The 27,034-nt window shown below is 37.3% G+C and overlaps 4 protein-coding genes across 6 annotated transcripts; 2 read left to right on the forward strand and 2 right to left on the reverse strand.

Annotated features, from left to right (window-relative positions):
• The first annotated feature begins 352 nt into the window (after positions 1–352).
• Positions 353–2,507, forward strand: nudcd2 (NudC domain containing 2). 2 transcript variants are annotated; one of them, XM_079249838.1, is made up of 5 exons: positions 353–367; positions 528–745; positions 1,395–1,443; positions 1,524–1,675; positions 2,215–2,507. In XM_079249838.1, the coding sequence occupies exons 2-5, from the start codon at positions 557–559 to the stop codon at positions 2,296–2,298; spliced, it is 474 nt and encodes a 157-aa protein (XP_079105964.1). In that variant the 5' UTR covers positions 353–367; positions 528–556; the 3' UTR covers positions 2,299–2,507. The 2 variants fall into 2 exon arrangements, with proteins under 2 accessions (XP_079105964.1, XP_079105963.1); XM_079249837.1 differs by having other exon boundaries at positions 362–425.
• Positions 2,508–2,619: 112 nt separating this feature from the next.
• On the reverse strand, positions 2,620–9,488 carry ccng1 (cyclin G1). Of its 2 annotated transcripts, none has more exons than XM_079249836.1 (6): positions 9,295–9,488; positions 7,606–7,869; positions 7,270–7,523; positions 6,907–6,982; positions 5,339–5,449; positions 2,620–3,763 (listed from the first exon to the last, which is right to left on the reverse strand). In XM_079249836.1, exons 2-6 carry the CDS (start codon positions 7,867–7,869, stop codon positions 3,572–3,574), a joined length of 897 nt encoding a protein of 298 aa, XP_079105962.1. In that variant the 5' UTR covers positions 9,295–9,488; the 3' UTR covers positions 2,620–3,571. The 2 variants fall into 2 exon arrangements, with proteins under 2 accessions (XP_079105962.1, XP_079105961.1); XM_079249835.1 differs by having other exon boundaries at positions 6,907–6,985.
• A 1,326-nt stretch (positions 9,489–10,814) lies between these two features.
• LOC306763111 (septin-8-A-like) lies at positions 10,815–21,310 on the reverse strand (the record flags this gene model as incomplete). The annotated part of the gene is made up of 10 exons (XM_079249813.1): positions 21,278–21,310; positions 19,780–19,894; positions 19,470–19,665; positions 18,829–19,015; positions 18,577–18,738; positions 17,525–17,621; positions 16,051–16,219; positions 13,265–13,397; positions 12,986–13,176; positions 10,815–10,869 (listed from the first exon to the last, which is right to left on the reverse strand). The coding sequence occupies exons 1-10, from the start codon at positions 21,305–21,307 to the stop codon at positions 10,815–10,817; spliced, it is 1,335 nt and encodes a 444-aa protein (XP_079105939.1). The 5' UTR covers positions 21,308–21,310.
• Positions 21,311–24,249: 2,939 nt separating this feature from the next.
• Positions 24,250–25,608, forward strand: sowahab (sosondowah ankyrin repeat domain family member Ab; the record flags this gene model as incomplete). The annotated part of the gene is made up of 1 exon (XM_079250163.1): positions 24,250–25,608. The coding sequence occupies one exon, from the start codon at positions 24,250–24,252 to the stop codon at positions 25,606–25,608; it is 1,359 nt and encodes a 452-aa protein (XP_079106289.1).
• Positions 25,609–27,034: the final 1,426 nt, after the last annotated feature.

Genomic DNA, 27,034 nt, shown 5'->3' on the forward strand with positions numbered 1-27,034 from the left:
CATAACATTAACTGGATAGAAACACAGAGGCACTAAGGCAGGAACAGTAATCTAATTAACAGATCAGCAAATCCCCTCCACTTTTAGACAAAGTGGATTCGCTTGGTTTCTGTTGTAGCCATATTAACATACTTGAAATAATGTAAAAGTGAAATCCATTATACGTATGGATGTATAAAAATTTTAAAAAATAACCTAATGTCTGGTGTTTGCTTTTGCTGTTTTCATTTATTCAGTCACATTTTGTGACTAAAAATAGAATTTCTTGTTTTAGTTCTCAGAATCGTCCAGCAGATGGCGCTGCAGCCACAATGACGTACCCAACCGGAAATGAGGCATACAGAGAAGAAGAAGAAGTTTAGATCAAGTGGGTGGCAAAATATTACGGCGAAGGATATTTTTACTATTTATCTTTTAAACATAACGTAATTCAAACTTGATTATTATCATACCTTTAACATTATAAGCATTTAAACTATTATTAGTGTTCGTTTAATGTCAAATAGTGACAATAACTTTCTTAATAGGGAAGCTGGAGTTAAGGTGAAGCTGTAGCATGTCAGCACACTTTGAGGAGAGAAGTGGGGTCGTCTCCTGCAAGACACCGTGGGGCTCCTGGTACCAAACCATGGAGGAGGTCTTCATCGAAGTCAGTGTGCCTCATGGGACTTCTGCTAAAGAGATCAAGTGTCATTTGGGAACCAGAGACATTGAGCTGCATGTTAAAGGGAAGGAAGTATTCAAGGTAAACACAGAGTTGGAGCCTCTCTATGTTTGTTTAATGATGATTCACACTTAAATAAGACATGGGATCCAGTCAGTTCTTCTGACATCTTTACTGACCTACAGGCACAGAAAGGGTTTAATGGAGACTTGTCCTGCATGTAAACATACTGTCAGCATTTGATATTTTCACTGCCAAACCAACGCACATATGGGCATGATTCTCTGTTCATGCCTTTGTTATTATTTAATTACCAAAACGAAAACTTCATTTGAAGTTCCTAAATACACGCCTTGACTTTAAAAGCTCTGAATTTAATATTTCAAGAGTAAATGAAAAGAAGTCACAGTTCTCAGTGAAATCAATTTAACCTGAGTCAATATTCGATACTTTCAAGTATCAGCTCAATGTAAGCTGTAATCAAGAACAATATTATGGCAAATGATTCATAGATATAGTTTCAAAGAAACAGTGAAGGGTTTAAGCTTGATAGTCGGTTTACACAAGTGATACTGGGAGGAAAGAAAAAAAAGAAAGGGGTTAATATATTTTATTTCTGCAAATAAATAATTGGCAATCACTATATTTTGTGATGCTTGTATGTAGTGTAAATATCAGTCATATAATCACATTTATGCAGAAACATATTAACTTCTTTGTTTTCTGCTAGGGAAAGTTGTTTGACACAACCGTGTCAGATGAGGCTACGTGGACACTGGGTAAGTCACACGCCCCCTAACAAACTTTCTCACTCTTGACCTGGACTTTTATAGAAATACATTTTATTCTTTTTTGACAGAGGATAAATGTCTCATCCGGATAATTTTGATGAAGACCAACAGAGAAGCAGGGAACTGCTGGTCCTCGCTATTGGAGGGGGAGTACTGTGCTAATGCATGGGTTCAGGACCAGATGCAGAGAAAACTCACCCTAGAAAGGTTCCAGAGAGAGGTTAGTTTTAATTGCTGCAATTTTGGCCACATGCTGTTGAAAAATGACATGTATACATTAAGGGTGGGAAATTTAATTTTAAAAAATTACAAATCTGGATTTTTTGCTTCAGTGTTAAATTTGATTTCAATTTTTTTCAAATTAATAAAAAATATTCCGCTATAATTTTTTTTTATTTCTTTATCTTTTTACCTTTCTTTTTGGCATTATAGCAGAAGATTGATGGTCTGCTGATGGTTTTTTCTGTTTTTAGTTTACAAAAATCAGCAATATTAAAGAATCGTGAGAATCGCAATTTAAATCAAATCAGCATCCAAAAAACTGTAATTAAATCAAATCATGACATCAGCATCATAGCCCTGGAATACATAGTTGATAGAAAGGGGAACCTTATGAATTGCTTTCATTTTAACTTAAACTACTGAAGCTGTCACTTCTGTTTTTGTATTATTTTTTAAAACATGCTTTTCATCCATCAGTATAAAGTATATTAGATTTTGAGAGACGTTTGCATACTTTTTGTGTTTTTTCCCGTAAAGAATCCTGGATTTGACTTCAGTGGTGCAGAAATTTCTGGGAACTTTGCTGGTGGTGGTCCAGATTTCTCCAGTTTACAGAAGTGACGAGCACCATGATGCAAAAACTTGGTACAAGCTGCAAGTATTATGTCTGCCCATCTCCCGTGGCGCACAATAGTGAATTTACCAGGTCTTCACAACAGGGAAGAAGTGGCATTTTAAAAAAAAATTAAAAAAAAGACATTTGCCTTTATGCAAAACTTCACAGCAACTCAGTTTGTTGTATTATCTCTGCTATAGAGGACTTGTGTTCAAGCCTGGTTTGGTAAGTTATAAGGCTCAATATCCCAAGGTGAGATGAACTGCTATTTCTGCTTGGAAGAAGTTTATAAGATTAACTGTCTGTTGATAATAAAAATGTACACATTTATAGCTTTTCAATAAAATTTTATTGAAAGGTACAAGTACATAGCTTTATCAGATGGTGTATTCCGTTGACCATTTTCACTCGAACACATTCTGCAACTAACAAAATGTACTACACAAGAAAACTGGTAAAGCAATACTAATCCAACCAATATTTGCACTGCAACAGCCACTTTTAGGAGTTTTCTCCATAGCAACCTATATCAAATGTGTGGTGGCTCAGTTTATCCACAGACTCAAAATCAGTGAAAACAACTCAGCTGTAACTGTTGATGACATTTCAGCTCAGTGGGGTTAGCCACACAACTGGATCATCACTACCTCACATCACTGGTCAAAACCAGCAGAGCTCCCTCGCCATCTCAAAAGAAAAAAAATCATCACCTTGGGTAGGAGTGTGCATTCAGGACAGTTTAGCAACCTAGGGTGGGAGTGAAGGATTTTGGGCCCGATTTCTTGGTTCCATTTTTGATATTCACAAAATCCTTCTCCCTCCTCTTCCACATGGTGGACTGAAGACCTAGGTGGTTCTATACTTATTAGCTTAAAACTACCAACCCGTACCAGGAAATACCAAAACACCTTGGAACGGATTAAAACAAGAACATACCGTACACCTGTGCAAACAACTCAGCCAAGGAAGTAAAACTTTGCAACAGACTAGGCAACAGACTAGCCTCTTACTAAGCATTACTCCTTGTCATTGGGACAGAAAAGATACAGTGTGCTTGATGAATGGAAAACGTCAGAAAACTAAGGTTTAGCTTTTCCTTAAAGAAATTCATCATCTTTAATGAATTTATGTAAGGAAAATGTCTGGAGCTTAAGTGGCGACCATACTGCAAGGAAATCACCCAAAAGTTACACCCAGTCACGCGTCTCAGAAGTTACAGTGGGGAAAGTTGTAATCCCTTCCCTGTATGTTTTGGTCAACCATCTGTATGCCCCACTTTTAAAAAGCCGATTCGGGTATGGTTGGGAGATGAGCAAACTTGTAGTAGCTGTGCTTCAGCTGACGTGCAGTTCTTCCAGAGATAATCCAGCGAAGCCTCTGGCTGTTTGGCTTTGAGCACTTGGTGGTAGCATATTCAGCCAGACATTTCCCAACTAACTCTCTTACACTCACCAGGTCTCCATCTCTCACCTGCAGAGAACAAAAAAGATGAGACAAGTGGAAACACTGAAACTGGAAAAATACGGTAAACAAAATTGGTACCCTTCGGGCAATGAAAGAAAAAACCCACAATGGTCACAGAAATGACTTGAATCTGACTAAAGTAATGAGAAATTTAAAGAAAAAAAAATTCTATGAAATTTAACCAATGAAAGTCAGACATTGTTTTTCAAACATTTTTAAAAAATGATGGTATCCCTAGAAAATACTGAAAATAATTTTACCAATGTTAGGTGTCTACAGTGTAGACACCTAACATTGTAATCAGTCAGTGGGCCTGTATATAGGGCGACAGGTAGTCACTGGGCTGTTTGCTGACATGGTGTCTACCACACTCAACATGGCCCAGAAGAAGCGAAGGAAAGAGTTGTCTCAGGAAATTAGAAAGAAAATTATAGACAAGCATGTTAATGGCTCTAAAACCATCTCCAAGCAGCTTGATGTTCCTGTGACTTATATTATTTAGAAATGGGATCGATGGGACTGTAGCCAATCTCCCTGGACGTGGCCACAGGAGGAAAATTGATGACAGATTGAAGAAACTGATAATACAAATGCTAACGAAAGAGAAGTCAGACTTCTAAAGAGATGAAAGGTGAACTTCAAGCTCAAGGTACATCAGCGTCAGATCTGTCGCTGTTTGAGCCAAAGTGGACTTAATGGGAGATGACCAAGGAAGACACAGTTGTTGAAATCAAATCATAAAAAAGCCAGATTGGAATTTGCCACACTACATGTTTACAAGCCACAAAGCTTCTGGGAGAATGTCCTATGGACTGATTAGACAGAAATGGAATTTTGCTACATCAGCTCTATGTTCACAAATGGAAAAATGAAGTGTGTCAAGAAAAGAACATTGTCCCTTCTGTGAAACATGGAGGAGACTTATGTACTGGGGCTGCTTTGCTGTATCTGGCACAGGGTGTCTTGAATCAGTGCAGGTACAATGAAACCTCAAGACTATAAAGAGATTCTAGGGAGAAATGCGCTGGCCAGTGTCACAAAGCTTGGTCATGGGTCTTTCGACAGGACAATGACCCAAAACACACAGCTAAAAACATGGCTAAGAGGAAAACATTGGACAATTCTAAAGTGGCCTATGAGCCCTGACCTAAATTCTACTGTGCATCTTTGAAAGGAGCAGAAGCATGGCATCTGGAACAGGCTCCCTTCAACTAGACAGTTTGCTCATGAGAAGAGGGCCAAAATACCTGCTGAAAGGTGCAGAAGTCTCATTGATAGTTTAGGGAAACGTTTGCAGTGATTGCGTCAAAATGTTGTGCAACAAATATTTAAGTTATTAAGTTCATTATGAAGGGTACCAGCAGTTTTGTACAGGCTTGTTTCATGAGTTTATTTTATACAATTCTGTTGAAACATGGTTGAAAGGTAATGTCTGACTTCATTGGTTAACTTTACCATTGCAAGTATTTCTTTCATTGACCGAAGGGTACCAACAATTTTGTCCATGTATGTATTAACAGAACTCACATGTTGTATTAGTCCTTACTACAGTGGCACTGCACATATTTTAAAATGACTTACATTAAGCAGCTGTTGGAGATTTTTCAGGGCTTCTGAGATTATGTCGATGTACTCTGGGTCATGTTGATCCTGGGCCTCAAAACACAGCAGAGCCATAGCTAGCAGAGATGGCTGCAAAAACACACACAAGCAGGAATCCTTGTTAACTACAACATGCAGCATTTTTCTTTCTCCAAATAGAACTGTTTGCAATGTTTTTTATATGCAAATTTATTTAATTTATGTCATTTATAATCAATTCCAGAAAGTGGAAAGAAATAAGTGGCAAATCTGAAGCCATTTCTTTGCCACTGTGATTTATGGACATGAATGTGATACACCAAGGTGCTTGTCTGATGCACCAGACATCCATGTGCCATCCTTGTTTTAGTGCCTCCCGTACCACCTAATCGCACAGATTTTGTTTAATTTGCCAATAGCAAAGAATACTGACTATTCAGTGTTGTGTAGGAACAAGAGGCAGGAGTGATGACAGGATGGAAAACAAGTCATGATTTCAAATAAGATTCTCATTTGTCATCTTTGTCTCCCAAAACAAGCAACTCTTTCACCATGGCCATCAGGAGTGATCAAACTAAAGACCAACTGAAAAGCATAATCAATGACAGACCAGTGAATAGGGGAATTGTGGAAATGCAAATCACCCAGCAACCAGGAAAATTAACAATCCTGCTATGTCTCTCTTTCCCTCTCCTGATTACATGAAGCACAAGTTATTAGAAAAGTCCATTTGTGTGGGCAGATCCGCCAGATACTTAATGTTAATGGTAATAATAGTAATTATGAGATGGCAGTGAAGCTCAAACAGTCTGTTAAAATGAAAATTAGTTCGAGTCTGTCTCAGAAGTGACAACAGATTATACAGTAGCTCTGTGGGGCTGCTAGTTTCCCTGGCTACTGAGAGAAAAAGATACAGATCCTTGTGAAAACTGTACCTTGTTTAACCTTAAACAGACTTGGAATTGGCTTCATGATACAGAAGGCATTTCTGTATAAGACTGATATTCATAGAAGTGCTCTCTGACATCTTGTTTCACACACTGACCTTCCCCTGCACTACTGCTGTCAAACTAACTCATCTGCTGACAATATGACAGCAAGCTTCCTATGTTAGGTGTTCACTGTAAAAAAAATATGACAAATATTAAGTAGACACACAGGTGCAGTAACAATACAAAGCTGTGTTAATGCTGGTTTATCATAATTAGCAGTTAAAATGGCAGTGTAGGCTAGGAGGTACTGTGAATGTATTACAGAAACACAGCAGAGGTTTAAAAGAGAAAAATAAAAAAAGCTCAATTAATGAAATAACAGTATCTGATTAGTGCAATGGGGAGATGAGCCTTGACTCATACAAAGTAATTTTACTGTATTAATTTTTTGGAACAGAAAGCCAAGAGTTACTATTATTTTGATGGTAAGCCCAGCTACTTTAAACACTGACTACTCACCTAGAAATGTTGAAGATTAACATGAAAGCTGTGAAACTAGTGTATATCGGAACTACTGGATGGCATAAACATGAATAATTTAGACCAGAAAATTAGAAAAAAAAGTTGTTTGCCTACCTTTATTTTAGAGAAGACAAATGAGCAGTGACAGGCTTTAAGCTGTGCCTCCAGTCTTTCAATGCTCAGTATCTTCCTGCTGTACAAAAAAAAAAAAAAAAAGACAAAAAAATGTTGTGAGGAAACGTAATAAAATGTAGGTTCTTTTTTGTACAATTACAGAATGAACAGAACAATTTTCATGTTAGTTTTTTTCTACCATACTGTCAAAGAAGTGAAAATAACTTCCAATACAGGCCCAAAATCCAAAAAACTCAATTCAAAACCTAGTCCAAATACATATTTTGGTCAAGTACAGGCCTAAGCAGAAACAATGACTCTTGGCAAAACTTTGCAGGCTGGCGTGACCTTTTGTTTACTTACCTGTCAGCATCAACTTGTTCCTGGATGTGACTGTGAAACAATCGGAGAAAGTGGAGGGCTGTGGGGGCCTTCACCTTCCAGTACAGCTTCTCCATGATGATCTTCTCCATTCTCATCATGTCAGACACTGTGAAGCGATTCTGACTAATGCGGATCAAATCACTGGCCAGCGGCACATTTTTCTCCTCCTCTGAAGACTTAACAGCAATATAGAAGCAGCACAGACCAACGCAGGACAGGTGTTTTGGCTGAATCTGTAGGACAAAGATTGTAAATGTTAAATAAAACTATTTACATGGATCTTATGAGACCTTCATCAATGCTTCATCAACATACCTTCATTGTGGAGAGGAATCTATCCAGTAAGCTGATGGCCAATGAAAAAGTTTCTGAGCTAAAACCAAAGAACCTGGAGAGAGAAAGCAGGTCCTTCACCTCCAGCTCTCTAAGTTTAGCAGTCATTCTGAGACCATTATCCTGGGCAGCTTCGATGAGCCTCAAACCGCTAAGCTTGGGTTGGTATCGGCCCTCCATATCTGTCAAGGCCTTCAGCTGAGCAGCAAATGACTGTACTGCAGGTCCTGTCACGGTGTCAATCATCTTGGGGGGGAAAAAAAAAGAAAGATAAAAATTTATATGATTAATCCTCAAATTCCCTTTTTTATTTTATGCAAATGCAGTGTGTCTGAGAATGAATGGTTTGTGATCAGCATGATGCTGAACAAATTACCTTGAATTCATTCAATTCCAAACCTATTGATTGATGAAAGCAATGTCCTTGCTAATTATGTTCTTACAAAAGGGAAATATAAATAGTGAAGAGGGAACATAAGGATGTGGAGACATTTACCTTTGCTTTAGCAATCAGCAAATTACTTTTGTTTTTGTTTTTTAAAGATTTATTTATTTAATTTATTTGTTCATTTCATTTCATGTTCAGTTTAACTTTACATTGTTATACATGAACAAATAGGCACAGATAGAAGATTAAATCTGTATTATCTGCCCCACAAAGCATGTTTTGAATAATAATTATAAATTGAGTTGACTAAACTAAATTAGATTAACCCCCACCCTAACCATGTCACCACTATTTCAGCAAAAGAAAAAAGAACATTTGTCTTGTGTAACTGTAGATAGATTCAATAAACTTACAATTGCGTATACAGTCTCATAATTCCACCATTGTACTTTTTTTTTTTAAATATAAAAACACTTCTGCAACATTGTAGCTCTTTGTTTGGAGTTCCATAACTTGGCTCCATAAACAGACATAAATAAAATATGAAGTAGAAATAGTTTTTTGTTGTTTTTTTTTTTAATCAAGGCATATCTCAAAGTACTTCTTGACAAAACAGTTAGGGTTACATTGAGTTCAGGAGTCTAAATAAGGAGAGTACTTCCATATTTGTTAAGTTATCCAGTAACAACTTTTCCATGAGCAGCTGTCACAGAACTGGACAAAACAGGACCTGACAAGAGGTGATCTAACACCAATGTATCACAAATCATTCCTGATAATGTTCCTTTAAAAAGGTGTAAAGTATTAAGGTTACCATACCGTTTATTGGATTAAAAAATACCAATCGTTTTGACAATATATTGATAGTTTGAACAGAGTCAAACCGAGCGGGCCTTGTCAGGGCAAGTCCTGCGTCATGTCGGGACATGTCCCTGCCATACACAACAGTGGAGTGCTAACGTAGAGCTTCATGACAACAAACCTAAGAGGTGGTAATACACCTAAATCCTTAACAAACTGCAGGGAAGACCGTAATACACAGCACTGTTAGCATGCTTAATGGTGCAACGAAATGTTTAATAAAGGTTAAAGGGATATATTTATCTGTTATCTTACACATACGACTGTTAGCTACAATCGCTAATGCTAGCTATAATTCGCCAAGTTTGCTATAATTAATCAGTCACATAAAATCAGCCACAAAAAAGAGAATGGTTATCTTTAGATGTCACCACACCTTGTTATATTTTAGTTATTTAATATATAGAAAAGAGTTTACTGACCTTAAGTTGTGAGATGTTTTTGCCAAATACGAAAGTAAGAAAAGAAAATCCCTCACGCGCTTTCAATTAGCGAGTGAAAAGAGATTTAAAATACAGAAAGAGTGTAAGTATGAACTTTAACTAAATAAAGTTTTAAGCATAGGTTTACGTCTGCCTATGCACACCCCCTACCCTTGGCAACAGGCGGTGGGGAAAAGGACAGTTTAGGTAAATACGGAGGCACTAAAAACCCTATCGATGGACATACTGAGCCATCATTGGTCAACAACTCATGTCAGTTATAGTTCTGAATTCCTATTGGTTGTTTTTCCCATCGTTCACATGGAGATCCCGCAGTTCATGAACCAACAAACCAATCACAGATGAGGAGAGAGATCGTCACGCAAAAATTCGACCCCACTTCTCGGTCCTCTGTCGAGAGATTTAATAGATATATATCACTTTCCTAAAATAATAATTTTCAAAAGAACAGATAAGGAATACATACATCTAAGCATTGATAATGTTGCGTTTTATTAATTATTTTAGATTTCGTAAAGTAGAAGCCATACTAAAAATTATATAAAAACAGTAAATAAAAAATAGGATATCGCAAATCAATGGGTTTTTTTTGGTTTGTTTTTTTTATTTTTTAAAGAATGCATCAATTACTACATATTTTTAAAAGTCCAATCATTATCCCACAGTACTGCCTCTTCATACAAGTTTGGTCATACAGGCAGGTTTCTAGAACAATCCAGAAAAAAACTGAACATGCAGGTGCCACAGGTTACAAAACCTGTCATTGTAGTCATTATTGTGAAAGTCTAATGACGGAGATGAAAAAATACATTTGAAGAAAGTAACTCTTTATTACATCAGCTTTTACAAATCTGCAACTGGCCCACAGAAAGCCACCATATAGATATACTGACAAAAAGATATTTATCTTGGTTGTATATACAGTTTTAAACTTTTTCATATCACAGATATCTAATTTTTTGCAGTTTATACTACAAAGTACTTACATCTACATTTTTAAGAATATAACTCAAATGTTAGAATAACAGCATCATTTTTTCTTTTTACTTTAAATATTATGTAAAACAGCATTTGTAACATTATTGATTTAAAGTGCCTCCAAGTGATAACTATAAGTAAACTCTTTAAACAGCGATATCAGGTTATACTGCATATAAACACACCAGGTTATATTGTACATTTCACAGTGCAATTTTTTATCAGTCAAAAACTACAAGCATGTTATGGCAAATGCAGAGATGCAGAGAGAAATATTGCACACTTACAACAGAAGCAGATTTATGCAACAGAAATATTTTAATACTGGTAGGAATGAGGATTAGGAGTCATGCAGAGTCCATGCTACAGAGCGCTGCTTAAAAGAAGAAAGTTTAGTTGACACAGAATACTTCAACATAACTAACCTTCAGAGGCATTAAATTTCTATAAAATCCTTATTAAACATTGTAAAAAATAAAACACTTGTTAGTCTGGGATGATTTGATGTGGTAGAAAGTCCTCTAATTCAAATGTCTTCCAGAGGTTAAGGAGCACGCAGACGGTAGACTAAAGAAGCTAGGAAAGGAAAGAAAAAGCAGATCATATGTTTGTAAAAGCAGCAGCTGTTAAGACAAACCTGAAAATACATGAAGTCCTAACAATAAGTGCAAATTTCAGTAAAAGCTTTCCATTATGCACCATGTTTACTGTGACCGAGGGCAAAATCTAGGCTGAAGCTCTAAATCAAAATGACAGGGCTTTTACAGGAACCAGCTTAATGTGTTTGTTGATGTTATTAAGACAATGGATGCAATCTGAAATGTTTTGACTCTTCTAAAAGGGTGATGTAATGGAAACTCTAGGATAGAGTTGAGGACTTAAAGAGTGACAGATACAGGAGACAGATGAACTGATGATCTATTCCATGTTTTTTTTTTTTTAAAGGAATCCTTTATTTAAACTCAAACAAAGGCTACATATAATTTCAATTTCAGTTTCAGAGTCAGTGTAAATTTATTCCTACTCTATAAACTTTGCATAAAATGCATTTTTAAAAATTAAATATTAGAAAATTCAAACAATGAGAAAAATATCAATATTTCACAATATAGCCCAGTGCTGTGGGAATACTCACATTAATAAGTACAAAAACAACATATTTCATATTAATATATAACAACTCCAAACCATGAGTTTAGTCAGTAACTGTCCAATTTTCTGTAAGTCTTGTTAGTGTCTCACTGAGAACCAAAGACTTATTACTTACAACTAGATATGAACACACAGATCCATTGTAAAGATCTACAATAACACAAGCTACATGTTATGAAAACAGTCCATGGATTTGTTATCATGTGTCGAGCACATTCAGCATTATGGACAAATTAAATACACTAAGCAAAGCTACCTTTTTGATGCATAAGTACACAGTGGCTTGTAGCTGTCATTATTATTCAGGCTCACATTTTTTCAGTCCACACATAAAGTGTCAGAAAGAATCATCAGACATATTAATCTGTTTTTCCAATGCTGACAGCAGACACATTTCTGGTTTCCTTGGATGTTTTGATCCTTAAATTAACTGAAAATGGAAAAGAAAACAGACAAAATATGGCAAAAGAAAAAAACATGAAGGGTCTGAAGTGTGGTAGACATAAAAAATGTCAGTGAAATGGGATATAACATTGTTCAGCATCCATTTACTTAACTGACTTACATATGCAGTTGGCTTTGTCAAAATAGCAATTTAACTACAGTATTCTGCTTTTAATTTAATGTGTAAGAAAGGAAATAAAACCTTAGATATGTTGAATTTAATTACAACTGAGTACCAAAATTGTTTATTAGATCATTCAAAGTATCCTTAAAGCAAAACAGAGCTCTGACATTGTGTCTGGAGCAGAGCTATCCTACTATGACTTACTATATTTAAAAAGAAAGAAAGAAAAAAAAACTTTGGTTTTTTTTTTTGCCTTAAATTTTCACCAAACTAATGAAAAATTCATAATGAAAAAATTATCTTCATTTGTCATACAGTTCTTTGAGAGGATTTGGCTTTTCATTTCTTCACATTTGTTTGTATTCTACAATCGATCAAATCTTTGTGACTGTGGATTTTTTTACTAGTCCTAGCTTCAAACTGTGCATGAGTTTTGAGCATGTATAATTCAGTCTGACATTTAATGTTTCCACCTGTAAAAAAGGATTACAGCTCTATGTGGGATGTCTGAGTATCATCTGCGTTGCATATTGCGTGAGCATCGGTGAGACGAGTTGAATGTAAACAGAAGTACCCCTGCCTGAGATACAGTCTGGCAGGTCAGCCTGCAGAGACATAACCATGAGGCTGTGTCATGCAAGCTGTGACCCCTCCTACAGTGTCTGGGCACACAATGTCAGTCTGAATCTGTCCCTGTATCACTTTCTGTGCCAAAATGGCCTCTGAGAGGACAACATTTTTTTATTAATCACCTCCCAATCCAATTTAGTCGGCACAGACAACCTTATACAGGACACATTGTGTAAATATAATGTATATATAATATTAAATAAAATGTTATTGAATAGTTTGAGAGATTGTAGTGGTATTCTTGCCCTAGTGGCATTTAAAGTTGTGCTGACAGCTGTTGCGTACAAATGAAACTGTCCAAACCGTAGTACAAATGAAACATAAACAGGAAATCAGACTTACTTCTTCTTGTCCTTGTCCTTCTTGAACGGCTGCTGTGAGCAGCCTTGGAGGGCCTGTCCCATCAGTGTTTCAGCTGCCACCTTTCTTCTATTGAAGGCATTCATCTCTTCTTCAAGTTCTCGTCTCTTCTCCTCCAGATTTTTCTTTTCTTCCTGGTGCATGCGCTTAAGCTGCTCAAACCTCTCATGAAGCTAAGAGGTGATAAAGGTGACACAGGGCACAACGTGACATTCACCAAACAATACATTATCAGTAAGGAGCTAGGTGTTTGCTATTCACCTCCTTCTCTTTTTCTTTCAGCTCAGCTTCTGTCTCCTTGACCTTGTTGACAAACATGTGTCTCATGGATTCTTCTTTGTGTTGCAGCTCTATGAGGAACTCCCTCCTCTTTGCTTCATACGTCTCCTGAAGGCTAAAGATCAGAGCAAAGGTAACGTTAGACCCACTTTGCTGCTCTATATGCAAGGTTTAAATTTGGATTTGTTACATGAATGGGGGTTGTGTGGCTTGAGGGTTGCATGGATGTTAATTCAATACAAAATCTGACATTTGAAAACTATAAATAAAACAAAGTGACAAAGTCTCTCTGGTCATCACAGCAGTCATTCTAGATAAATCTGAAGGTGTGCAGAGCTGCTAAAATCTTTCTGGAAGCGCAAAGTCTTGTGTTCTGCATCTCAGTTATGTTGCCACTAACGGAGAAAATACAGTAACAATTTCAAGAATTATCAATGGAAATGTTTTTAATCACTAGCAAAATAAGGGTTTATGCTATCACCTGTGACTTGCATTATAAGTGCTTGAGTTGTCAGAGTCTCAGAAGTGTTGCATTTGTGAGCAGTCATAGAAAATGTTGGCTTTGCATGCCATTAAGCATGGAAAATGTGTTAAAGTTTTATGTTAAAACATACATATTTTAACATCCAATGATGAAATGATGTACAAAGTTGAGACTCAGAGAGTTCTGACAGAGTTTAACCTCACATCTTTCTTGACCCACTTAAACTGAGTAGATATGTGTTTTAAAATAAAATTAACTGGGAAGATTCTGAATTTGATGTTAAAAAATAAGATATAACATTTGTGAATTGGGAAACAAGTAAGATGGAATTATTACAACCTGCAATGCAACATCTTGAGGCAATTCATGATTCTGATAAGAAGTTTTTGTTTGGATGCCTTACATGTTTTATTATAATAATTTAATCAAAAGCAATCCAGTTGTCATATATCTTTGGATTATTGTTATCTGAAGGCAAATGATGGAAAAGATGAGTTATAAATAAAGTGAAAAGAGTTTTGTCCTTCCCCAAACTCTGTAACTGGGTTTCCATTGCCAACTGATGCATCTGAATATTCATGACATATTCAGTGAAGGAGGCCAAAAAGCCCCGTCCAGTTACAGGTAAAGCAGTACAGGTCCTGTCTGCCTCATATGACTTTTAGCAGTAAATGTGTCACACAGTCATGCAGATTTAAAAGTTGTTTACACAATACTACTCATAACTGTAGATAAGACTTGGGAATTAGTCATGAAAAATATGTTACAAGTTACTGTATGTGCTCCAATAAGTTGTACAAGCGGCTGACAAACAGGAGCAGGCTTTTGCTGCTTATTGCTGTTGTGCCGCATGACTCTTACATCCTCTGGGGTTCATGTAGCATTGATGCTACCTTGTATAGTTAACAGAGTAGCTTTTTGCTTCTAGCCCAGTAACAGCGCTTCAAACTGGGAACTCAGAATCTCCTTTTCAGCTGCAAATAAAAAAAAAAGGTCACCAAAAGTTGGATTTAATAGATGTGAACTTTGGTGAGATTTGATAAGCTCAATATACTCATACTACATCCTTCTGATGAATGGTAGCTTAATAGGTAAATGAAATTAAATAAAATTAAATAAAATGAAATGAGCAAATACTTTATTTTTTCATTTCATTTCAATTTTTTAGTTTGTAAATGTTTAGCAAATAGCTGCCCAGGAAATCTCATTCTAGGTGCAAAACAAACTATTTTAACCTTATTAAAACATATCTTTTACATTGTGAGCAGAGGCTACTTCAGAAATAAAAACAAATAATGAGTATTTGTGACAAGCTTCTAATAATAAAGATGCCTACAGATGGATTTTAGAATTGTTTCGTTGCCTGTTATGTGTAGACACAACGCCGTTTCAGCCCGTTCAGTTCAGTTAGGTGACTTGTTTATGCTTGCATAACTGCTAAACAGGTGTTAAGTGGCTTAACTCACAAATGAAAGAAAAAAAACCTTCTTTTGAAAATGGCTGGATTTAAAAAGAGCAGAAAAAGTCACCCAAAATAAATTGAGACCAGAGTGTTTTAATCTGTGCTCTGGCTATGACAGAGATTAAGGCCTCTTTTCAGATCTAAGTAACCCTATACAAAGTTGCATAATATACTTTTTAATAATATTAGATATCCCTGGCTGTTTCCATACTTTTGCATCAGAAAAGTTCCTGAATATTTCTTCCACTGATAAATGGAGATGTAAAATCATGACAGTGCAGAGAACTTCTACAGTGACTACGACTCTACGACAGGCTTGTTCAGTCTATAGCCTTCCCTCAACGCTTATTAAAATATCATAACTTTTATAATTCAGGAAATCCAGATAAGACTGTTTATTTTATGAGTGCTTGCTGAGAGGAAGGACATTGTGTACCTCAACTGTACTACTGTAATCTCCTGCATAAATGCAAGATGAAAGATTGAAAACCAGACGGTCAACATCACATGAAAACACAAGAATGAGCATAAGCGATTCTGAAGTACTTCAAGAGTAACACAAAAGGTAAGTTGACTGATCACAAAAACAGATCAGCTAGATTTTATCAAGCTGTGAATCAGTGGAAACAGTGTGTTTGAAATTATTATACTTCTAGCCAGTGTCCACAACTGTTTAATCAACAGTTTAATCTGAAAAAATGGACAAGCAGTCACTGCACCACAGGTACAGCATGGTAAAAAAAAAAAGCATGATTATTTTCTGACAGATCTAATTAAGCAAACTGTCTGGTTGCATTAAATCAAGAGTGTCCCTAATTTCACCTGAACGGCTGGCTGTCAGGGCCTTTGTCCTTGAAGCCCATCTCTTCCAGCTTGCAGCGACGGTACAGCTCGTAGTGATGAGCGTGTGTTTGCTCCCGGAGATCCTCCATATTCACACGCAGCAGCATCTCCCTCAGCTTTACAAAATCACAATGATTTTCATTTTCGACTGGAAAGGAAATATGAATAAATATATGTTATTACTTTACCTCTTGAACTTTATACAATTTTTGAAAAAAAAAATTGTGCTTTGAAATCTCTTTTTTTTTTTTTTTTTTTTTTGTCTTGTCCAGCATTTAAGCAAGCAGACTGATGTTCTGGATGCTGTGTTCTGCTGAGCAAATTTATTTTGCCAAGGGGAACTTTTGTAGATGTAATGATCCCCTTGTATTTCTTGATTCTTATTTTATTTTTCAATTTGTTTTGGATAATAGCTTGTATTACAGAGTTTATGCTGCTGGACCCGACCGGAAAGGACAGGAAAGGGGCAGAAAGAGAACAGAAAAGAGAACATAAAAAAACAAAAAAAAAAACAAAAGAAAGAGATCAATGCATACATGTATATGCACATACATACCCACCTACATATATATGTATATACACTCGCACATACATTATATATATACATATATACATACATACATACATATACACATACATACACATGCATACACACACATGTACACATACATGCATACATAAAGATAGATATACATACATACATATACACATACATACACACACATATATATATATATATATATATATATATATATATATATACATATATACACATATACATACTCACATACATACACATACATATACACATACACATACACACACATACACATACACTCACACATATGCATACATATATACATATCCATACACATACATACATACACATATACATACACATAAGTACACACACATACCCACCCACACACATAAATATATACACCCACACAAGCCAACTCTAGATTCGTGGAGAACAAAACCGTTGACAATCATGAGGACCAGAAACTAGCAAGTTAAGTCAAAAAGACAGAAAGAGAGGTACCTGCTGTTAGTGAATAAACTTGCTGGATGACTCAGTGACTGTGACACATGCAGAACATTCATGCAGAACATTCAGAGTGGAACGTGTTTAGAGGAGAGTGATCATGCCAATGTGACCCCGCCCGCCTACAGCTAGAGGAAGGCCAGGAGAACCCAGAGACCCGGGTAACCGACAGTCACCCCCAGGTACAGATCCCAACCCCCCCACTCCAGAGCCAGCCATGCATCTGCCCAGGAGGTGGCGAAGGAGGTGCCCAACCAGAGTCCCCCGCAGTCAGGGGGAACAGGCCCCAGCAGGCCCAGGCCGGCAAGGGCCTTTTGTGCTTTGAAATCTCAATTCTAAAACTATGAGTAATTTAACAGCAGTTTGATGGTTTAACTGCTTAGCAGACAGTAATTTCAGCAGAATTACCCTGTACTGATCCCCAAGGGTACAGCCTTGCTTTCACCATCTTATTCCCAACTTTAACGTCCTCTGTACTCCCAACCACAGCAAAAGGAAGAAGAGTCTGTAACACAGAGTACAAATATGTTAGAATTATTGGACGTTATTGTTAATAGTATTTCTAGCATCTCATTCAACCACTGAATTTAACCTGGAATACGCATCTTCAATGTATATCTTCAATGTATATTTTCAATTAGATTAATCGGTATTTGGATACCGATACATCTATACCAGATGTTTATTGAAACAATAAAGATGTTTATCTTAATTTGTATTAATGATGTGATTCAGTCACTGATTTTCATCTATTTTCAAGGTGAGCTAACAAAATATATAACTGTCAATAAATTACAGGCATTTTTCATGGTTCTTCCACAAACTACATACATACAAATCAAATATTTAATCTTTGCATGCAAATCCTTTGATCAACACCAAATGCTTAGTTTTCCATTTTAAAGATACTTTGGAGGACTTTACCCCAGCTGCCTTCTGTTGCCGCTTGTTTGTTAGTATTAACGACCTTCTGTGTTTTCTGCCTTACATTCCTGATTGCCTTTATTGTTCCAGTTGCGTTTGAGACTGAAAATTGACATACTCTTAAGGAAAATGTCTTTTCCTCAATTATTTCAATGGCTAAACAAAATCATAAAAGTAATTGTGTTAAATATAGTGACTTCAGTGTACTCAAGAATTACATACCTCACTTCAGAAATCGTAAAATAAAGTGTGATACTCAAAAAGTGTGATACTCAAGTTTGATACTAATAAAGTGATACTCAAGCTGATATTAGTTAACCTAGTGGTGGAAAAGTTGGGCATCCTGAGGTGACTTAGCAAAACACATCACCCTTTATATTATTTGCAAGAAAACGCTGTAACACCCTGAGCGGGGCGGAGCTCTTGAGACCTGAGATCATTGTCAATAAATTGGACGGAACACGGTTGATTTCTTGATTTATTTTCCATCATGTAAATTCAACGACATGTATACTATGAATCTGTCTAATACTCACATTCATGGAAGAGTTGATCTCTGCAACAGCCTCATCCTCTGTAGGAAACTGATATATCTGCACTCCATTGCTGACCAGCTCACTCATGATCTTGATCTTTAATTTATCCAGTTCACTCCTGGATACAGAGTCTGCCTTTGCAATAACAGGGATGATGTTAACCTGGATGGAGAATATTAACATTAAGCATCAGGCGTAAAGAACGGCTACCACAATCTTAAAGAAATGCACAGGCTAAGAATCCTCCCCCACCTTGCTGTCCAGTTTCTTCATCGTGACAAGATCGAGGGACTTCAGTGAATGTCCATTGGGAGCGATGAAATACAGGCAGATGTGGATTCTGGTGTCGTGATAGTTCCATAAGGAACGCTTTATTTTTAGCTCCTCTTCAAGATATTTCTCAAACTGTTCATCAATATAATCAGTGATGGGTTTGTAGCTGCACAGATGAAGTTGAAAAACAACTCATTATTTGTTACCTCATGTTGATGAGCATTAAACTTTGCATTGCTTTCCTTGCTGCATGAAAACTGTTAGTATCCTGGTTACAAACTGCACTCAGCCAAAAATGCCTGATTTTTATACTTCCTGCTGCTGGGCCTCTCATACAACTATCGATTGTGCATTTCTTCTTCCTGTCATGCTGTAATTCTTCCCTCCCACTTCATATGCCAAAATACAACCCCTTCCATTTTCAATCACACCACCAGAAAGTTTCTTTAATTTAAGTACAGTCAAAAAGTAGAGTACTGTCAAAAAAGATAATCATTCAAATTGTATGCAAATGCTATTCTGTCTTTTTCAAAATGCAAAGCAGGACAACAGCCTTCAGACTTCACCTACTGTTCTCACTTTTACAACTGGAATCGCACTGAATCTAACAAAGTTTGTACCTTTCTTCCTTGTTGATTTGGTCGCCAAACCCTACGGTGTGCACAATGGTGAGCTTGAGGTTGACATTGCTCTCTCGCAGGTCATACGTCTGTGAGCAAAGCTTTACTTCTTTCTCATAGTGGTTAGCTTCTTCATTTTCAAATGTTGTATTGAAAAGAGTGTTCATCAGTGTTGATTTGCCTATCCCAGTCTCACCTGTAGGAGGGGGAAGAGGAAAATGACACAAGAAGCACAAAGGCTACAAAATATATTGCTTCTTCAAAGTAAAGCACATGATGGATCATGACCTCCTGCTGCATTCAGACGTACCTACACAGAGGATGTTGAAGCAGAATCCCTGAGCAACCGTTTTGCTGACCAGCTGGTCTGGAAGACTGTCGAAACCAACATGGCCACCAAGCTCCAGACTTCGTTTTTCTTCGTTCTGAGTTGCACCATTTAGAAAACAGAGAGGACAAAATGAAGTTGTTATATTTGAAATACATGATTGTAGTCAACTCATGCCAATAAAACCAATATCTAAGGGAAAAACTAAACAAGTTGTGAAAAATACAGTACTTAAAGCATTCTGACACATCCCACCCTTAAATAAGCTTACAAGAATGTCTTACAAATGAGGCCATCTCCCTTTTTCACAGAACATATGTAATGCTCTGATCTATAAAAAGGTTCAGACTCCCAATCTGAATTCATCAACTAAAGATGTGCAAGAGAAGCGCTTCATTTAGGAAGCACTGAATCAAATGAAATGTATTATGGATGTATTGAGAAGTTTTAGGACAGTAGTTAAGCATAAAATGATTAAATACTTTAACACTGCACTATATAAAGTAACAAATAATATTTCCATTCATTGACTAGAATGGACCTGTTTTTTTTTTAAGTGCAGAAAATGTAAAAAAACAAAAATCAGTGATGTTCTCAGTTACACACGTTTTCTTGTTTCTTTATTACTGTAATGCCAAAAAAATAAAATAAATCAAAGCATTTGAGTCTGTGTTACTTCCTAGAAATGCTGTTTAAACTTGTTCATCTGGAATACCGAGAGGTTGCTCTTCCTAAACATAATTCACACAGGGATCCTGGCATCATGCTAAAGGCTCAACATGAGGACCAAGATGTGCTCCATTCAACAATCATCCGTTTCTGCCTCCCTTTCTCACACAAACACACAAAGAGCTCTTTATCTGGGTGTTATTTCACAGGGTGGGAAGATATCCAAACTGCTTGCTGCCCTGGTACCCTTAACACCCCATCATATGCTAACTTGCACTCTTTGCATTCTTCACAGTGCAACTTATTAGAAAATCTAAATAGCAATAATGGGTTTCTAAGCCATTTCAAATTTTATGTAACGCTGCCACAAATGATATCTTCAGCAAGTGATCTTTTATTTATTTATTTTGCTAAAAACACCACTACACCGGGAGTCTGCCACTTATCTTTATCCCCTTAACCCAGGCTCCGACTACCAGATCTATACTCAAATACTGCGCACCTGTCAGAAGAGCTGACATGGTGAACAGTACTGATGCACCAGGCTCCGTGCCTGGATGCTGCAGCGAGCCTTTCCCTCTATGTTCTCAGAGGTTTCTCATTAAAACGGTGCCTTTTACCCCCCCCCCCGACTCACAGCCAACCCTCACGTATTGCCATCCTGCAGCTGCAGTCCCGACACACACACCTCGTTCCCATCACCTTGCTCTCCTACTCTTCAATTATATGTGTTAGTGTGTGTTCATTCTCATCTGTGCGCTCAAAGCAACAAAAACACGCGTCAGTGCAGACATTAGCTCATCGTACTCACTGCGTAAACGTCTACCTCACTGGCCGCCATCGTCACAAGTGGCTGAGTGCAGGAATGATCTGTCTTCAACCAGATCTGCCCCCCTCCCCTCCTCAACACTGCTGCTTTCAGTATGGCTACTTCCAGGCAACACCCCCTCGATGCTGGAGGGCGACATTACAGCAACCAAACCCTTCTATACTCCTCTGATGGAGTTTTGGTCTAATTGTTCTGCGTTTAACCGGGAATGATCTCGTTAACTGTCCTATAAGAGACAAGCAGAGCTGCCGCCATGAGAAAGGACAAGCTTGGCTAAAGAGAAAAGAAATGCCTCTTAACTGTAAAGCAGGCTGTTGTGAAGAGCCACATGAGCACCTGGTTTCATGAATAGAATAGAATAGAATAGAATAGAATAGAATAGAATTTCTTTATTTTGGACAAAAAATAATAATGATGACACATTTTAATCAACAGGTTAAACAACAGCAACATTTTTAGAATAGAATAGAATAGAATAGAATGATATTATTCTGAAATAGAAAATTATTTTTTCAGGATATGCTTATCAATAATCATTTCTAATTCTTGGGCTTAGTAAATGTGTAGATATAGCTGTAGGACAGGACAAGAATGATCTTGTGTGATTTTTTTTTTTGATGGAGTAGAGTTGATGAAACCTCTGACTGAACATACTACACTGCATAACCCATTAAGTCTACTGCAAAATACCATTTGTAATTTGTAGTATGATATGCAGTATTGTATACAGGCTTTTTCCTTTTTTTTCTTTTTTTTTTTTTTTGCATGAACTTATTTTACTGACAATAGTGGCACAGGCTCAGGTGTTTTAACAAGGGCTGTATTTCACTTCTGCACTGATGCATTTTGGTTAACTGTGAAACATGAACAAAATTACAGCATCCTTCATGTGGAATGCGGGTGTTTGTTTTTATGTTTCAAAATGTCTGGTAAAATGTCTAGTTCATTTAAATTGAGTCTCTGCCTCTGATGCTGCTGCCTCAGCAGGTGGCTGTAAAGGGAATTATAGTTATCCAGTGCAGACTTATAGAAGACATGCAATAGCTGCAAACACCGAAAGGACAAGCTTCCTCAAGAAGTAGAATCTGTTTTGTCTCTTCTAGTAGACAGCTGCAGTGTTACATTTCCAGTTCAGCATATTGTTCAGGTAACCAGCCAGGTGTTATGTCTACTTCCTCTCCTGGGGTGGAAACAGTGTGTGTGGCTTGTTCCTTGTCCTAAATCCACCTTTTTCTTGCCTATATTTTCCACTTCATGCCAACTTCTAAACTCAACTTCATCATCGTCGCAGCCCACAACTGTAAAGTCATCTGATGTGAGTATTCCTGCAAATTGTCAGAACCCTGATTTATTATGGAAGTCTGGGGTGTGCAGTAAAGAGACATACTGAGAGTACTGAGAGCCCCCTTTGATGCTTCTTTCAGACACACAGTCCCTCAGGCTCAAAGATGGTCAGATAATCAATAACCCAGGTGATTGTCATTTCACTACACCCCAAAGATGCTAATTGACTTGAGAACTGTGGCCGGCAATAGACTCCAGTGAACTTATCATGTTCTGGAAACAATTTTGAGATTACTTTAATTTTGTGACATGGTGCATTGTGCTGTTGGAATAAACCCAGAAGATGTAGTAGACTTTTAGTGTTTTAAACAATGCTCAAATTGTACTAAGAGGCCCACAGTGTGCCAAAAAATATCTCCCACATCATTACACCACCACCACTAGCATTGTGGTGGTGTAATGATGTAGGAGATATTTATTTATATCTATTTATTTATTCAAGTCAACATGGATCCATTTTTTCATGTTGTTTATAACAAATTCTAATCTTTACATCTGAATGTCACAGCTGAAACTGCAAGTCGTCAGCATTTCCAAATTTTTATTGCAAAATTTTGACAAGGCCGTGTGAAGTAAAGCCTTGTTTTCCTGCAGGAGTGGGACCCTGTGTGGTCTACTGTTGCTGTCCACCTGCTTTAAGGTGTGAATTGTGTATTTATAGATCATAATCTGCCCCTTGCATGTAACGAGTGGTGTAAATACTGTTGACTTTCTATAACGTCTAACCAGGTCAATCTCCTCTGACATCTGACATCCACCAATTTTGTCTACAACAACTACCACTTACTGGATTGTTTTCTCTTTTGTTGGATCATTCTCTGTAAAGCAAGATACTTTTGAGTCTGACACCAACAACCATACAAGATTAAAAATCCTTTCAATCCCATTTGTTCCCCATTTTGATGCTCAGCTTGAACTTCAGAAAGTCCTCGTGACTATGTTTACATTTCTAAGTACATTAAGTTGCCATGTGTGGGCTGAAGAGCTAAGTTAACAGGCAACTAATCATGCCACAAATGAAGTGGCATGAGAATGTGTACATATAAATTCATGATTAAATCATTTCTGCATAATGATTCTAAAGCTTCATGTTTAAACAACGTGATCTATAATAGATTTATGACAAACAGTTTTCATTATTCATTTAAAAAAAAAGACAATGTCAAATTTGAGATGGGTTGGTTGTTCAGTATGTTTAGACTTTATGTAAGTACACTAGAGTCTAAAAAACAATATATCTAAGCTATATATAGTCTAGATTTATAGGCTAGACATATTGAATATATACATATATTCATGTTATAGGTCTTATTGCAAAATTAAGATGTTATAGCCAATCAATTCAGTAGTGTAATTATACTTTTTCACACCAACAGAGCAAAATTTTGGCTCTTTGATCTCCAATTGATTTATATGAACACTCTAGTAGCTTTCTACTTGTCCACGGCCTTGAAACGAGGGTACTGGGAGCGGTGGGGGGACTGGACTCATGTGGAGGGGCGCCGGAAGCAGCAGGTTGGTGAGGAGCAGACAGCAGGGGAGGACGCAAAGCGGAGATATCCCGTAAGCTTTCTGCTACATGTTTTAGTCATTATCCCCTCCAGGACAAAATGGCTTTGACCGAGGAATCTCTTTTGTCTTTTCTACTGGAGCACGGAGGCAAAGTGAAGAACTCTGAGCTGCTGAACCATTTCAGGAGTTTCATCAGCTGCAGCGATCCCGCGGAAAAGCAGCACAATAGAGACCTTTTCAAGAGGCTGGTGAACAGCGTCGCCGTGGTCAGACAGATCGACGCTGTAAAGTTTGTGGTTGTGAAGAAAAGATACCAGGATTTTGTCAAAGAGGCGCAAGATGACTCGCAGAAAACGCAGATGGATGACTCTTTCTCCAGCCAACTTACGAGCTCTTCTTACCCATCTCCGCGCCGGACAGAGTCAGCCAGGATAGTTTACGCAGACAGTGAGAGCAATTCTGCCTGCTCTCCGTCAAGCATCGGCCAATATTACAGTGATGCTAAACGTCCCCATGTGGAAAACGTGCAGAAAAAGAGGCCCTTATCGAGTGGAGATTTAACCACTGTCAAAGTCCTGAATATCTCCGGGGATCAGACGTGCAGAGCGGGCAAATCAGGAGCTGTGTTCGCTGTTATAGCAGTAAAATCCCCACCGAGACATTCTGCACGAGCACCACAGCATGAATTACACTCCCCAGTGCTTCAGCATGAAAGTTCTGACAAACCAGTCACCAAAGTTTCCTCACAGCCAGTTTTAACATCTAACTTCTCAGCTTGCAAGAGGGACTCATTAAAAGAAAAGTACTGTTGGAAAAGCATGCAGACAGAGGACATGCAATCTCTGGGCGCCCCACTGGTGAGGCCCCACAACAAGACCACTAGACAAGCAGATGATACCAGGTATGAATCTGTGCCTTTGGAGCCATTAGCTCATGAGTGGCTGGTAAAGTGTGCTGCTGGACTATGGGGACAAATACATTCTTTGCTGCTGCGAGACACATGTTTAATACAGAGAAAAGACTTTATGTCAGGTTTCACAGCACTCCATTGGGCTGCTAAGGATGGTAACAGCGATATGATGCGAAAACTCATTGATATTTCCAGGAAAAAAGGCACTTATGTGAATGTCAACTGCAAAGCACATGGAGGATACACACCTTTGCACATCGCAGCCATGCACGGACACACTGAAGTTATGATTTTGCTTGTGCAGAAGTATGGAGCTAATGCAAATGAAAGAGATAATGATGGCAAGAAAGCCCTCCACTACCTGGGGAAAGGTGTGTCGACTGAGGTCAGGGAACTCTTGGGTGTACAGAGCAAGGAGAAGACGGGAGACGAGGAATGCAAAGATCAGACGAAAGGATTCAACACAATCAGTAAACTGTTCCAGCCTCACATAGGGAAGAAACATAAGACAACAATGAAGTTTGTGCATGAGTTTCACAATGTGTAGTAATGATTGTTGATGTATTTTTCACATTTACACCTTATCTTTTCTCACTATTTACCAATAATTTGGATATGTCAGATATTTCCATTGCCTAATGTGTACTAAATATATATGTTACTTCTTGAATCTTGACTTTAAAATACAGGGGAATCAAGACCACACACCTTGTGACCCATGGCTGTTTAGTGTAAATAACTTGTTAATGTAGTGTATTGGTTGCTTTGATGTACTGCAGAGTGTGTATTCAATGCTAATCATCTTAATTAATTTTCTTTTAGGCAAGACAAAGTATTTAATTACGTATGTTGTAGAATGGTACTTCGGTCCTGTTTTCTAAACTTGAGGTTGAATCCACAAGGAAAATCTGTTGTGGAGCAACTTGGGCCAAGTTTCTAGGCTGCAGTGATAGAAAAAGACATATCAGACACAGCCCCAAGGCCTCAGAGTAATCAATCACTCTGATAATGCTCTAAGAGTATCAACAGACAAATTCCTTTCTTTGTTAAAAGTGATTATTTTGTGAGTTAGTAAATGATAAAACACTGTCACTTGATTAAATAAAACACAACACTACACAACATAAATACATATTGTTGGTAAAGAACTTACTCTTAAACTTATGAATGAATGAACTACTACAGAACAGGCATGTGCAAAGGCAGCTTCTACTTTTTTGTGCTGAACAAAAACACTACTTTCCTCCTTCACTGACCCAGAGGGAAAACAATGTTCTGTGACATGAAAAGAACCAAAGCTCAGACAACAAAAACTGACCCAAAACAATGAGCTTTTTCTTGCTATCTGAAAAAGATGCTGCTTGCATAATGATGAAGGTCAGTGGCACTCACAGAAGCTGTTAACATATCAGATGTGTGATTATCACTTCATGAACTTATGATCAAATCAAATGCTTAACAGCAGTTCATGTTTAAGGCAAGTATAGGTTACAATGATTTCAACATCTTTAAGCCTAAAGAAACAGGTTTGTCAAATGTGATAAATCTCACCTCACTCTTTTGTTTGATGCTGCTCTGGAACATAATAATCCTAAACTGACCCACCCTCAAAAAGAGCTTTGTATGTTCCACAATTCATGCAGCAACATATAAACATCAAAGTCTCTACAACAGTAGTGAGGTGTGGTCTGAGTCCTGTCTCAGTTCCTGTTCATGAAAAGCTGAACTAAATCTTGTTTAACTAAACTATAATTATAGACTATACGATACTTTACTATACTACACACACACACACACATATATATATATATATATATATATATATATATATATATATATATATATATATATATATATATATATATATATAGATACATATATATATTAACTATATAATGCTAACTATAATTATAAACAGAAAGTAATTGACTAAAACAGCTGTATCACTGGAAAAGCCATCATTGACATCCACA

This window comes from Telmatherina bonti (genome assembly GCF_933228915.1).
Source record: "Telmatherina bonti genome assembly, chromosome: 12".
Taxonomy (NCBI): domain Eukaryota; kingdom Metazoa; phylum Chordata; class Actinopteri; order Atheriniformes; family Telmatherinidae; genus Telmatherina; species Telmatherina bonti.